This window comes from Hemiscyllium ocellatum, chromosome 25 (assembly GCF_020745735.1).
Source record: "Hemiscyllium ocellatum isolate sHemOce1 chromosome 25, sHemOce1.pat.X.cur, whole genome shotgun sequence".
Classification (NCBI taxonomy): Eukaryota; Metazoa; Chordata; class Chondrichthyes; order Orectolobiformes; family Hemiscylliidae; genus Hemiscyllium; species Hemiscyllium ocellatum.
In genome coordinates, this window is record NC_083425.1 from 37,123,183 (window position 1) to 37,137,539 (window position 14,357).

Genomic DNA, 14,357 nt, shown 5'->3' on the forward strand with positions numbered 1-14,357 from the left:
ATTGCAAACAATAAATTTACAATTGAAGCTTTTAGTCTTGCATTTGTCAGGACAGACACCCAAATAAAATTTTTACATCAATAGAGGATGCTACTGATTAGCAGATGGATTCTGAGACCTTGCCATGGAGAATGCGCAAGGGGACACTTGACACCCAAGCCTTTGTTTAATTTTTTTTTTAAAAAGTGCACTGTGTACTTTTGCAAGCAGGGTTCTGTGTATGTATTTCGTAACTTCAAGCAAGTGAAAATGAGCCACATTGTAAACTCAGCTGATCTCAAATTTGTAGTTAGCATAATTAGTGCATTTGGGATTGTTTGGCAAGTTCTGTCAAATTGCAGAATCCTAACTAATGTTGGGCACTGATGGATTTGTTTAATTAAATGTGACATATTGTTGGCAGGGGATAACTGCTACCAGATGCATTCCCCATGGCAATGCCTTGACTAATTGAAGCTACTTGCACTTTATTTAAAAAATACAAGGCTAGGGATAAATCTTCATTGGTGCCTTCTTTACAGTAGTGCCTTGACCAATCGGCACAGTCTTCTCTTCTCATGCAAATATGAATTGTTATTCCCCTTGAAATTTGGTATCTTTGTTCCTGTCCTCATGAGTGCAGAAGAAGCAGCTTCAACAGCATGTCTCTTTGTTTCTCCCTGCAGTCTGGATTTCTATTCCATCTTTCCCCTTTTCATTAAAGACCAGTGACTTTGTCATTGCAGAGAACGGGCAGCAGCCAACAAGCTTGTTCGCCGGACCGAAAAGAAGCTGAAGGAAGTCTACATGCAGGTCGAAGATGAACGCAGGCATGCAGATCAATATAAGGAGCAGGTAGCTTTTCAGCCTTTGTTCCTCAAATATCGGGATTCATGTAGAAACTGTGAATTTTATTTGAATGACGAGAAGTGATGTTGTCATAGGGTATCTGAACACAGAATCACTACAGTGAGAGAGCAGGCCATTCGGACCATCAAGTCCACACTGACTCCTGAGGAGCATCCCACCCAGACCACCCATCCCTGTAACCGTACATATACTGTGGCTAACCAACCTGGATACTACCAGACAATTTAGCATGGCCAATCCACCTAACCTGCACATCTTGGAATGTGGGAAGAAACCAGACCACCTTGAGGAAACCCACCCAAATATGGGGAGAATGTGCAAGTTCCACACAGTTGCCCGAGGGTGGAGTCAAGCCTGGGTCCCAGGCACTGAGGCAGGAGTGCTAACCACTGAGCCACTGTGCTGCCCATGTCTAAGGTATATCATTGTACTGAATCCTGTACCTCTGACATCCTTCAGCACTTCCTTTATAGTATAAAATAATAGGAAAGCTGTGCCTTTTGACCTTCAGAAAACATACATAATGTTACTTAATAAAGCCTAAAATGTAGTTAAGGACTGGACACTTCTCTAAGTCTGGCACTGAAAAACCAGTGAACTTCACTTTTCTGATTCCCAATACTGGACACCTTGGTTGTTGCCCAGTGGTTTCGCTTCCCCCCCCCCCCCCCGCCGCTAAATGCATCCTCTGTCACCATGGAAAAGGAAAATCTACTTTTTCCTGGATTTTTATTCAGTTTTAAAATGTTTTTAATGTTGAGTTTCTACTGGGTTGTACTAGCATCCTCACTTCAATTTTCCTAATAGTATCTTGCAGTGGTTCAGATACTATGGAATTTTGAGCGCAAGTTGTGTACTGTTACAACTCTAGTTCCTGCAAGCCTGTGCGCTGGTTTTGAAAATGCTATGTGGTACATGCAGGAGCTACTTAAAGTCTGGTTGAAGATTTGTAGCTCGGGTGTCCGTTGTTCTGTTCGCCGAGCTGGAAGTTTTTGCTGCAAACGTTTCGTTCCCTGGCTAGGGAACATCATCAGTGCTATTGGAGCCTCCTGTGAAGCGCTGCTGTGATGTTTCTTCCGGTATTTATAGTGGTTTGTTCTTACAGCTGAAACTGACACCCGGAAGCGGCAAGAACAAACCACTATAAATACCGGAAGAAACATCACAGCAGCACTTCACAGGAGGCTCCAATAGCACTGATGATGTTCCCTAGCCAGGGAACGAAACGTTTGCAGCAAAAACTTCCAGCTCGGCGAACAGAACCACAACAATGCAGGAGCTACCCCCAAAACTGATCACATCCCCAGGAGAGAATGAATTAGCCTTGGACAGTGTACTAACTCACTTGTGTATCTATATCATGGACCTTCCAAAAATATCAACCTAAGTGCAAGCTCACCAATTGGTATTTTTTGAATGACTTTTTTTTCAATTTTGTTAGATTTGAGGCTGTTCCTAACTGGATGATTCTTATTTGGAAAGTAATTTTCAGTAACTTAAATCCAGCTTTTACCTGATGGATTGACAGATTTTAAAATACTGCCTTTCTGTAATTAATCCCACTTTTGGTCGCAGTAATCAAACTTACTGAGTTATCACTCTTCAGTATGTCAAGAAGTATTTTTAAAGCTGTCTTTGAAAATGAATTTGGCTTTAAGTGCACAATTACACTGGCTCACAGCCAATTTTTGCATTAATCATAAAGTAAATCAGTTTAAGCAGAACCTTCTGGAGAGAGAAGTGCATTTCAGAATGGATGTAATTTGCAGAACTTTGCCCTGAGTGGACAACAAAGGAAGTTAAAATAAGGCTGTTAGTAATTATTTTTATTTATGCATTCTATTTATTTTGACTTTAAGTGCCATTATATTCCATAGTAAATGGATACATGCCACAGTTGAGACTAGTTTTTCAATACAAAGAATTCAGTTCAGTTTTCATAAACAACTCTAACCTGAGCCAAACCAAAAAACCCACAATATTAATAGACATTTTATTACAGGGCTGTGTGCACAATATAACGTGATACTATCATGCACCGATCACTTTGAAGTAATGGATGAGAACATATTTTGCAATTTATGCAGCACAGGCTAAACTAATTGAAATTCATTTCAAGATGCAAACTTTTATAGAATAAATAGTAATTAAGATGACAATATCGTTACTGACTTCGGAAAAATAATTTGGAGATTTGAGACCTTTATCAGAATTTTTTGACTAAGGTTTTATGGCAGTATTAAACACTTTGTTCTAGCATATCCCTATGACATAAAACTACAATGAATGAAATACGTTAGCTGCACTATTTATTGGTGTCAGGGGGCCTTGAGTGCTACAGCTGTCAATCAGATTACATTTCAAAAGACTTGATGGGTACCAGATGAACTTTTACTTGAAACAAATTAAAACAGCTGCATCTGCCATTATTTGGAGTACAATCCAATTAGCTCCTTTCTAGGAGAAAGTGAGGACTGCATATGCTGGAGATCTGGGAGTGTGGTGCTAGAAAAGCACAGCTGGTCAGGCAGCATTCGAGGAGCAGGAGAGTCGACAGCTCCTTCCTGATGAAGGGCTTATGCTTGAAACATAGACTCTCCTGCTCTTCAGATGCTTTTCCAGCACCACACTCTTCGATTAGCTCACTTCTCCCAATTTGTATGCTTATGCATGAATTCCCAAAATCAATAGATACTGTTGAAGGGAACCATAACCTAATTAGCAGAATTGAAATCAGACAACTCCACTTCGTTATTCAAGATTTTAAAATGGATAGTTTCTGCGGAGAAGTCACTAGCAGAAGCCCAGGACAAACCTGCGGGAGCACAGGCTTAGTTTAACATTTGATTCAATAGCATAATTAAAAACGCAGGTCCTTGTTTGTCACAGGTTTGTAGAAGTCATGCAGTACAAACCAACTGAATTAATATTTTGAGACTGTTATAATAGCTAACGGGAGCAGCAACCTTTTTGACTAAGATCAGTTCCAAGAAGCTTCATGTTAATTCCTTTTTATTGATCACAGTCAGACATTGACATTTTTGTAAACCACGTTTGCATTGCTTGATCTGGTTGTCCATTACATATCAGATTGTACAATCTCAAAACACCGATAAGAACGTAATTGCTAGGAACCAGATCATCGATCCTGACGAGTTGGCTCCAACAGAAGTTTCAATCTTGTTCAAATTAGGAACAAAACTCTGCAGAAGAAATAAATCGGGTTGATGTATGAATGTTGCTACAGGTTGGTTACCACTTGGCAGTTCCTCCCTTCATTGCTAATGTGGTCAGAGCTCCCTAATAAGGGAAGGCACTGACCCAAAAAGTGAAGGATTGTGGAGGACCTTTTTAAAGTATGTAACCTAACAACTCAGTCACTGAGAACTTTACCATGACTTCAGGGCAGGTGTGATTTCTTGTCCAACATGATGGTAACCATGCTTTGTTTAATTAAAGAGCACAATGCCTGAACAAAGCTTTGGCCCATATTGGACAGTGAATACAGATGTAACATTTAGCAAGTGTGATTTGAGCTAGACTGAACATCTTCACTTGGCTGGCCTATGCACTTGGCATCTCAAGCACAGACATTCATTTCTGACATCACTGGTATTGACAAGTAGCATTACACTAACAGTGATGGCATGACCTGGAAGATGTTAGGTGAGCTGACTGCTTTATATGTCACCATGTTTTCCTTATTGCAGTTACTGTCAGTTACCAGGGTGTGACCCATTTACTACCACTTAACTTTTGGGGATAGTGATAAAATAAAAACTGATTCCTACGTAGCCTTGGGTGATTTGAGGCAGGTGGTTGGGGAAGGTGAAAGTAGGCAACATCACACAGCTTGTCTTTGTTCAATTTGTTCAAAAATCTAACTGGGAGAGAAAGCCAGCAATGATCAATCACAAGTTCTTTCTTTGGGAGAAGATTTGTAGCTCTGGTGCTCGTTGTCATTCTGTTCGCTGAGCTGGAAATTTGTGTTGCAAACGTTTCGTCCCCTGTCTAGGTGACATCCTCAGTGCTTGGGAGCCTCCTGTGCACATATTCCCACTCATCGACCTGGACCCAATATCCCAGCCACTGCAGCGGACAGCTGGAACTGACAACTGGAAGCAGTAGAGACAAACCACTATAAATGCCAGAGGAAACATCACAGATGCGCTTCATAGGAGGCTCCCAAGCACTGAGGATGTCACCTAGACAGGGGACGAAACGTTCTTAAGTTTGACAGCAAGAGACTGGCAACCTGGGCATAGCATGTGCCCCATAAAATTGTAAATGAGGTACTAACTGCATAAATAGGGTTTAGATTTGCATTCTATAGTAACCTCTAAATAGATGATACTCAGTGCTCTGGAGGAGTAATAAGTTTAATGCATTGAGACTGTGTGTTTACAGCTCTATGTTCAGCTTAAAACCGCTCCTGTGATCACACCTTTCTGCATTTTGAACTTGGAAGCAAACAGAGCAATTGCATTACAGGCACTTGTGGAAAGTTAGTCTCCTTGGCAATAGAAAAGTGTTGCTGTAATCACTTATTTGATGTCTGTACCTGATTCTATTGTCTTTTTATTCACGTCAATTGAGATGCCAATTATTATTTCCAGGTAGAGAAATCCAACTCTCGCATGAAACAACTGAAGCGACAGTTGGAGGAGGCTGAAGAAGAGGCGACACGTGCTAATGCAGCACGTCGGAAACTCCAGCGTGAACTGGACGATACCACCGAGACTGCTGAGGCGATGAATCGGGAGGTCAACACTCTGAAGAGCAGGCTTCGGTAACGTGGGCTTTCTCAGATACAAGTCTCTGTTCAACAAAGTTTTTTTTTAATTATTCTTTTTGTTTTGCTTGGGAAATGGATGAACTCCATCTGGAGTTCATCTCGTACTTTTAACCACAATTTCTTCCACACTGAGCCTAATGCCTGTGGTTCAGGGCCACATTGAGCAGTTAATACTGTGGCATTGCTGACTTGCTAAATATTGTAATAGTTGAAATTCCAGTTCTGGGTCATCACGAAGTGTTGTCTGTGTGCATATAAATGTAAACTAGTTTTTCACTGCAGACATCTTGCTTCAAATCCATTCAGTAGGCCAGTAGTATGAGGTACTGTCACCTGATTGGGATATGCACAGCAGCATTGCTTAATAGATTGGGTGGAAAAAAATGACCAGTATTAATTCTGTCACAGTCTCCCAGTTTGCTTTTGAACAGTGTAAGCAGCACCATATGAATTGTAGTATTCGTGGTCAAGTTATAAAATCATCAATGGGATGACCTGCAAGGGTTTTCGTGCACTTGAACCTGTCACAGTTGTAGCATTTGCATTTCCCACTGTCATTTTCTTTAAGTAGTCCTTGAATGAGATTGCTAACTATGTGCCAAAATGTTAGCAACTTAATGCTGTGAATGCCCTTTCCCACTGTGGGCCACTGGAGTTAGCCCAACCTCTTTGCAGAAAACACAACTGGAAGTGATGAAGAGACCTTCAGTCCATCGGTACAGGCAACTGTCCTGCCCAGTTTCTGCAGATTAGCCCCAGTAACCACTGAGCTCTTTTTGATCTAAGTGTTAACATCAAGATTATTTGGTAAAACGCCAGATTCCTCAATTAGGTTTAAGTTGATTTTTGCTAGTTTTCAACATAGCACAAGAAATAGATGAATGCAAATCTGATAAACCCTCCCTGGTGCCAATATAAATAACTATCTAGTTCACTTTCAATTCTAAAGAAAATGGGTGCTGTAATCCTATGCCATTGCCTGGTATTTTGCACTGTACCTAACTGCTGTTCCTTTTTCCTCTAGGAGAGGAGGAAGTGGTCTGACATTTACAACTAGTCGAGCAGGAAGGCGGGCACTGCAACTGGAGGGCACTGCCCTTGAACTCTCGGATGATGATGTTGATAGTAAAGGGGGTGATATCAATGAAACACAAACAAGCCAGGGAGAGTAGAGCCATTGTGCAGTCAGTACAGAATGCCCTTCTCTGATTTCAGAGAGCCTCTGAACATAAGAATGATTTCTCAATTGCTGACTTCTGATTCTCTCTACTCCCATTTTATTTTTTTTTAAACTGGCAAGCTAGAAATCGTATAAATCTTTGCTCTCTTTGGTCTTAATTTTTTTTTTTGTCTCGACATATTGCACCATGCACATTGTATTCACACAATTGCTTTCCTAAATTGTCTTTTGATAATCAAGTACTAATTTGAGCACATGTTGACTGTTGAGACAACACCTGAATTATGTTTTCTTTGGAAACTTAACTAAATTCCAGACATAATTAAGATAGGATTGAGAGGATTCTTGTATATTACTATGCATGCTACATGTACAAATAAACATGTATTTCCATATAATTTTGTGGGTAATTAATCAATTTATTAGTCTGCAGCTGACTGCTGTATTAAGACCAAACTGTGACCATTGCTGGATCTGTGTAAGCAAATTTTATAATGAGGAAAAAAAGTCTGAAGATTGCGGTATCTGGTTAGTTTGACTAATTAAATGTGAGGATTGACTCAGACTGTGTTAGTGCCAACATATTTTGAGTAATCGGTGATTACAGATCATGTATAGGATAGCAAATAACCCAAATTTAGCTACACAAGTACCCTTGAAGTCAGTCATAATGTAATTTCATTCACTTATTTTTGCAATAAAGATTTCTAATATGCATTCACTCATGCTGCCCAGTAAACTTGTTAGGAACTTAATCTTTTTTCAAATTACTAGAGGTGACTTAAAGGTAGTAAGGGCCATTGGTGTTCAGATAATTTGCACAAATCATTTTGAAGTAAGTACAACTTTTAAGTGTTCAATAGCTATACTGGAAATCAAAATGTTGTACTTAATGTGTTTATGGTGTTTGAACTATTTGTCTCATTTTCTCATGTAGCTGCTTATATTTCTGTACACAGTGGACGTCAGTATTTCAGAAGCTTGTTCTGACAATATTAAATTCCTTGGTATCAATTTTCCACTTCTTAAAAAAAAATGTGGATGAAAACTGGCTTTTACAGGATGGACCCAGGAAGGTTGCTGGCCTTTTTTTGTATTGTCCCACTGAGCACGAATGAACAGCGTTTAGCAATGTTCTTGTTAGCCACAACCTGATCCTACATTCCAAATTTTCTCACCCTTCCAAACTGTTTTCACCTCCAGTGTTTTCTGGTGTGGGGTGATATATACCTGGTCTTTGGAAATTTATAAAATAAATATTTGAAACAGTCCCCATAAGCTACCAGATGCTGTGTTTCAAAAGCATACTAATAGATTCCTATCAATTTTTGTTTGATCCAGATTTACATCTGGAGTCCTATAAAGAGGTTTCAGAAAGTGCCTTAGACATGGCTTATAATTTGATTACAAGAGCAAGTATCACAGTTGAAACCATATAGTACATTATGCTGAGTTTATAACCATTAAAATGGTTTTATATTTTACATGCAGCTGTGCTTTATGCCTTGTGCAGCCCTTGTGATCAGACGATGATAGAGGGTTTAACTCAGTGTTATTGAATATGTACCTTGAGCCTTCTGTACCAAGCAGGAATTTCTCAATTTCTTCTGGTTTAAAGCTTTAACATCAGTTTGAAGTATTTTTACTGTACTGGCTGTTGACCACCAGGCGCTGTTGTTCTCATACCTTTGTATACCTGTGTTTCTAGACAGTTATACCATTCAATAAATTCCTTTGGAAACAATTTTTTAAAAAAAATAAACTTATTAAATGCACTTGTTGTTCAGTAGTTTTTTTTGTTTTTATTATAAACAAACTACTTTCCACTTAAATATTTTACTTAAATAAGGTTTCCTCTTCTTTTAAAATGTTTGTGGTGTGTAGAAAAGCTGCTGTGGTTGTGCAGAATAGGTCTGAAAAAGAGAAAATGTCTTCTTGTTTTTTAAAAACTTGCTCAGTGCAAAGTAACTGACCTTAATGTTTGTGGGGAGCGCTCCGTGCTTCCAAAGTGAGATGTCAGTGACTTCCCACTGTTCTTTTACAGATGTAAGTAGATGTGGGTGTTGGAAAAGGGCAAAGTTAGACTTCTATTGTAATGACCGTCCTCTTGTGTAGGAATTGCTTACCACTCTGCAGGCCAAAACAGGAAGAATGTGTTTGAGTAAGGTTAATGAGCAGCTGCAATGTCTGTGCATAAATGGCAGCCTTCAAAAAGAGAACAGTCCCAACAAAATGAGGGAGCCAATTTACAGAATGGCTTGGTGAAGCAGCTAGCTAGTGGTTAAAGATTGTTGATTTAAGCAATTTCCTTGAGTGAAGGATTATCAAGCTTTTATAAAATGAAAATGGACTATAATATTTTAGCATTGTTTCATGTGTGAATTAGATTCTCAACCTCTCTTTGTCAGATAAACATTAACTAATCAAATTCTGTCCTTGTATGCTGGCATTTGAGCAATGCAGCTGTAACAGCTTGGCTGCCTTTGTGCACATTTTTATTTTCAGGTTTGAGATTGTGAATTTGGGAACTTAGAGATAACAAAACCCACTGAAAAGAGGTGTGGTGATGCACTTGTGCATATTTTGTAACCATATTGCAATGTTCTTAGAATTGATCATTTTTAGGTTGTGTTCCTGTTCAATTATCAAATTACAAACATTCCATGAGTCAATGTAATTTGACAATTGAGAAACTGGTTTATTTTACTGCTTCCACTAAAAAAAAATCCCTTCTGCCATGAAAGATTGCACTCCGATAATGCAGTAGTCTATAGTTTTTTTTATTTTAAATATAGGTTTGAGGTCATTCTGTTGAAACTTCAAAGTATATCCAGCCTGGCATTATTTCCAAGTCTGGTGAATCTAACATCCCTTCCTTCCACAAATACTGAACTGAATGCTGGGGAGAGAAAGATGCTTGCTTATGTTCACCTTTTGCCCTTTGATTACAGCTGTAGAGGGTATATAGGCTAAGTACTGGCAAATGGGACTAATTAATCAAGGATATCTGGTATGGATGAGTTGGACCAAAACATTTGTTTCTGTGCTGTACATCTGACTGAGCCAGTTATGCATTTTACTTTGATTTTCTTTGCTTCAGGTCATGAGAATGATATCTGCTAATCTTGGTTTTTTCCAGCATTACATTTTAATGATGTTGTGTGCAATTTTTATAATTAAGCTGGCCCTTTCTCTATCATTCACTGACTCCCCTCAACTCTATTTTGATGTCTGCTCAGTGAAACCAGCTTGGGCTTGCTTACTGTCCCCAGCACTGAAGACTGCAGTATTTTGTTCATAGCCACTTAACAATAAGCCCCATTCACTCCATCTCAGTGATTGACTACAAAATGAAATATTAACAGCAGCTGTTTAGTACAGTGTTGGGCACCATCCCATGGCAATTGCACCTGTTGGCAGATCTGGATCAAAGTGTTGGTTAACTCTATCACAAAAACCGATTAGGAGCTGGAAATGTTCCCAATCACTCAGGCATCATGGAGATGGCATTACTGATATAGATGGACAATACCCTGGCAGAGACCCACTGATTAACAGGACACACTTTTTGTCCCTCAGGTGTCATACCCACTGTAGCACTGGTAGAATGGACACCAGGTTGGGGAGAAAAGAGAAAGAATACCACTGGCTAATGAAGACCTGGTCAAGCGTGAATACCACTTTGAATTCAGTTTTTCAATGTTTGTAATCTTTCAGCTAATACCGCTAGCCACAGTAGCTGATACCTCTGGGTTGTGGCCTGTGCTGGTTACCACCTCTAGGAATGAAACAGCCTGAATGTACTGTGTAACAAATTGCTGTACATTTGCAGCTTTATTGACTATGTTGTGTATAAGGCCCTTTCCTTTTATCTAAGGCCAATATCTCCTCCTGATGTCATTTACATCAAGTAGTCATTTAGTTACCATCAGCATAAACATCAAGACAAACTTTTATTTAGATATTTACTAGTCCCAATTTATAAAAAACTTGCAGTGTCTGTGTGTAGTGATTAGTAATGTGGCTTCCAATAGCATTTGATCACATCTGACGGACATTTATGGTAACTAATCAATGGAAGCATATGGAGTCTCAAAACTTGGTCCAAGTAATTTTTGTTTAGGTTGGGAGAGTTCAAAGATGCCTGACACCAATGAATACAACCTGCATGTCAGAGGAAGAGCAAAAATTGGTCAATTCATTGTACAGGTGGTTGATAGAGAAGTGACAGTTGTGTTCACTTAAATTGAATAATTTGTCCTCCTAGCTGAAATGACCTTTTTCAACCCTCACATTTTGCAACATGTATTGCTAGTTAGAAATAGGAAAAATGACTGAAGATGTATCACTTGTGAAATAACTGTAGAGACCGATGTCCCATCACCTTTATTTTACACAAGCATACTACATGCACTCTGACCAGTTAGTTCAGTGCCAGGCTCCTGGCTATAGGGACTATCTCCTGGTTTCTGTCAGCTAGTTTAACACAAGACCTTAAGATCCAAACTGCAGTCAGATAAGACAGCAGGCCATAAACTTTTGTTTTATGAACTGAATGTTGTCAGCCAAAAACCTGGTGCAGTCAAACAAGGTAAAGGGCAAGGCATCTAAACTAGAGTATAAAAACCAAAGTAATGAGTAATCATGTGTACATGAAGGATCTTGCAGTTTACATCTTCCACTACGCTGCTGAGGGCCCTATGTTTATTTTTACCAAAATGCAATCTATCTCTCACCCAAATCAAACTCCATTTGCCACTCCTCAGCCCACTGGTCTTCACTGTCTGCTGTATGGTAACTATTACTTAGTGTGGAAACAAGGCCCTTCGGCCCAACAAGTCCACACTGAAGCGCAACCCACACATACCCTTACATTTACCCCTGATCTAACACTAGGGCAATTTAGCATAGCCAATTCACCTGACCTGCACATCTTTGGACTGTGGGAGGAAGCCCACGCAGACATGGGGAGAATGTGCAAACTCCACACGGTCAGTCACCTGAGGTGGGAATTGAACCTGGGTCTCTGGTGCTGTGAGGCAGCAGTGCTAACCACTGTGCTGCCCACTACAACAACTATGTTGTTATCACATTACCAACAAAAACATCATGAAGCTAGCAGACTTGTGTCTCACCACCCACTTCACCTTCAACAACATAATCTACAAACAAACCAATGGCACACCCATGGGATCTCCGCTATCAGGATTCAAAGCAGAAGCGGTAATGCAAAGGCTAGAACGAATAGCCCTACCAATCATCAAACCAAAAATCTGCGTTCGCTACGTAGATGACACCTTTGTCATCACAAAATGAAACAAGATAGAAGAGACATTTAACATCAACAACACCCTCACAGGCATAAAGTTCAGCAAGGAGGAAGAAACTGACAACAAACTCGCATTTCTGGATGTCACAGTAGAAAGAAAGGACAAGGGAGAATTACAAACCTATGTATACAGAAAACCGACAAACACTGACCAAATACTCAACTACACCAGCAACCATTCCAACACACACAAACAAAGCTGTATCAGAACACTATTCCAACGAGCCACCACACACTCCAGCACAGACAGACTTCGAAAAACAGAGGAGAACCACCTATACAACATATTCGAGAAGAACAGATACTCAAAAAACACAGTGCGCGGATTCCTCAAGAACAAACCATGACGAGCAGGCAAAACACAGCCAGAAACCCTAACCACCTTACCATATATCAAAGTAGTTTCAGAAATGGCAGCCAGACTACTGAGACCCTTCGGAATCCTAGTAGCACACAAACCCACCAACACAAACAAAAACTAAAACTTAAAAGACCCAGTACATCCCATGGACAAAACTAACGTCATTTATAAAATCCCATGCAAGGACTGCCACAAACACTACGTAGGACAAACAGGAAGAAAGTTAGCCACCAGGATACATAAACACCAGCTAGCCACAAAAGGACACGACCCCCTCTCCCTCATAGCCCTACACACGGATGAAAAAAACCCACCATTTCGACTGGGACAGCACATCTATCCTGGGACAGGCTAAGCAAAGACATGCCAGAGAATTCCTAGAGGCCTGGCACTCCAACCACAATGCCATAAACAAACACATGGATCTAGATACCATCAATCAACCCCTCAGAAAACGAACAGGAACCCCATCCATGAGAAAGATATAAATAGAAAGCAGGAGACAACAGCTTCGCTTCACTTGGAGGTCACCACTGATGATGTTACCTAGCCAGGTAATGAAACGTCTGGATATCAAACTTACAGCTCAGCGAACAAACCTATACCCTAATTTTGACAAACATTGACAAGTCGCCAGGGTCAGACCACATTTGTCCTCGGCTGCTTTGGGAAGTGGGAAATGTGATTGTTTCGCCGCTTGTGAAGATCTTTGCATACTCGCTCTCCACCGGAGTCGCACCGGAGGACTGGAGGGAGGCAAATGTAATTCCTCTCTTCAAGAAAGGAAATAGGGAAATCACCAAAGTGGACAGGGTTGTTAAGAAAGCATATGGTGTTTTGGCTTTCATTAACGGGTGGATAGAGTTTAAGAGTCGTGAGATCTTGTTGCAGTTCTATAAAATTTTGGTTAGACCGCACTTGGAATACTGTGTCCAGTTCTGGTCGCCCTATTATAGGAAAGATGTAGATGCTTTGGAGAGGGTTCAGAGGAGGTTTACCAGGATGCTGCCTGGACTGGAGGGTTTATCTTACGAAGAGAAGTTGACCGAGCTCAGAAAAAAGGAAGAGACGAAACTTAATTGAGGTGTACAAGGTAATGAGAGGCATAGATAGAGTTGATAGCCAGAGACCTTTTCTCAGGGCAAAAATTGTTAACATGAAGGGTCATAGTTTTAAGCTGTTTGGCGGAAAGTATGGAAGGGATGTCAGAGATGGGTTCTCTACACAGAGTTGTGAGAGCATGGAATGCGTTGCCAGCAGCAGTTGTGGAAGCAAGGTCATTGGGGATATTTAAGAGACTGCTGGACATGTATATGGTCACAGGAATTTGAGGGTTCGTACATTAGGTTTACCTTACATGAGGATCAATGGTTGGCACAACTGCGTGGGCTGAAGCTGAAAACGTGTTGCTGAAAAAGCGCAGCAGGTCAGGCAGCATCCAAGGAACAGGAGATTCAACGTTTCGGGCAGAAGCCCTTCTTCAGGAATGAGGGCTGAAAGGCCTGTTCTGTGCTGTATTGTTCTATGTGCTAATCCAATGTGGTCGAACTGTACTAATTAGTCTACCATGCCTCTGGACGTACTCACTTTTGAAAGCCTCCCACTTCAGTCATCTACTTCCCCTGCTTAACTGTCGATTCCTGTCGACTTCTGAGAGTTCTTCTCAGACCATTAAAATTTGCCTTATTCCAATTAAGAACTTTTAAGAAAGCCTTACCTTTTTCATAACATTTAAAAATAATAGAATTATGGTCATTAGTCCTAAAATATTTCCCTGCTAACACTTGATCTGCCTTGTATCCCAAGACGTGGTAGAGTTTGGCTCTCTCTAATAGGAATGTTC

At 40.3% G+C, this 14,357-nt stretch overlaps 1 protein-coding gene across 2 annotated transcripts in view; it reads left to right on the plus strand.

Moving 5' to 3' along the window:
- Window positions 1-8,599, plus strand: part of LOC132827645 (myosin-10) — a 149,898-nt gene extending 141,299 nt beyond the window's left edge. For both annotated transcript variants that reach the window (XM_060844231.1, XM_060844232.1), the window contains 3 exons: window positions 726-834; window positions 5,466-5,638; window positions 6,669-8,599. In XM_060844231.1, the coding sequence (XP_060700214.1) occupies window positions 726-834; window positions 5,466-5,638; window positions 6,669-6,816 (430 nt within the window). In that variant the 3' untranslated portion in view covers window positions 6,817-8,599. The remainder of the gene's footprint in view (window positions 1-725; window positions 835-5,465; window positions 5,639-6,668) is intronic.
- The last annotated feature ends 5,758 nt before the right edge of the window (window positions 8,600-14,357 follow it).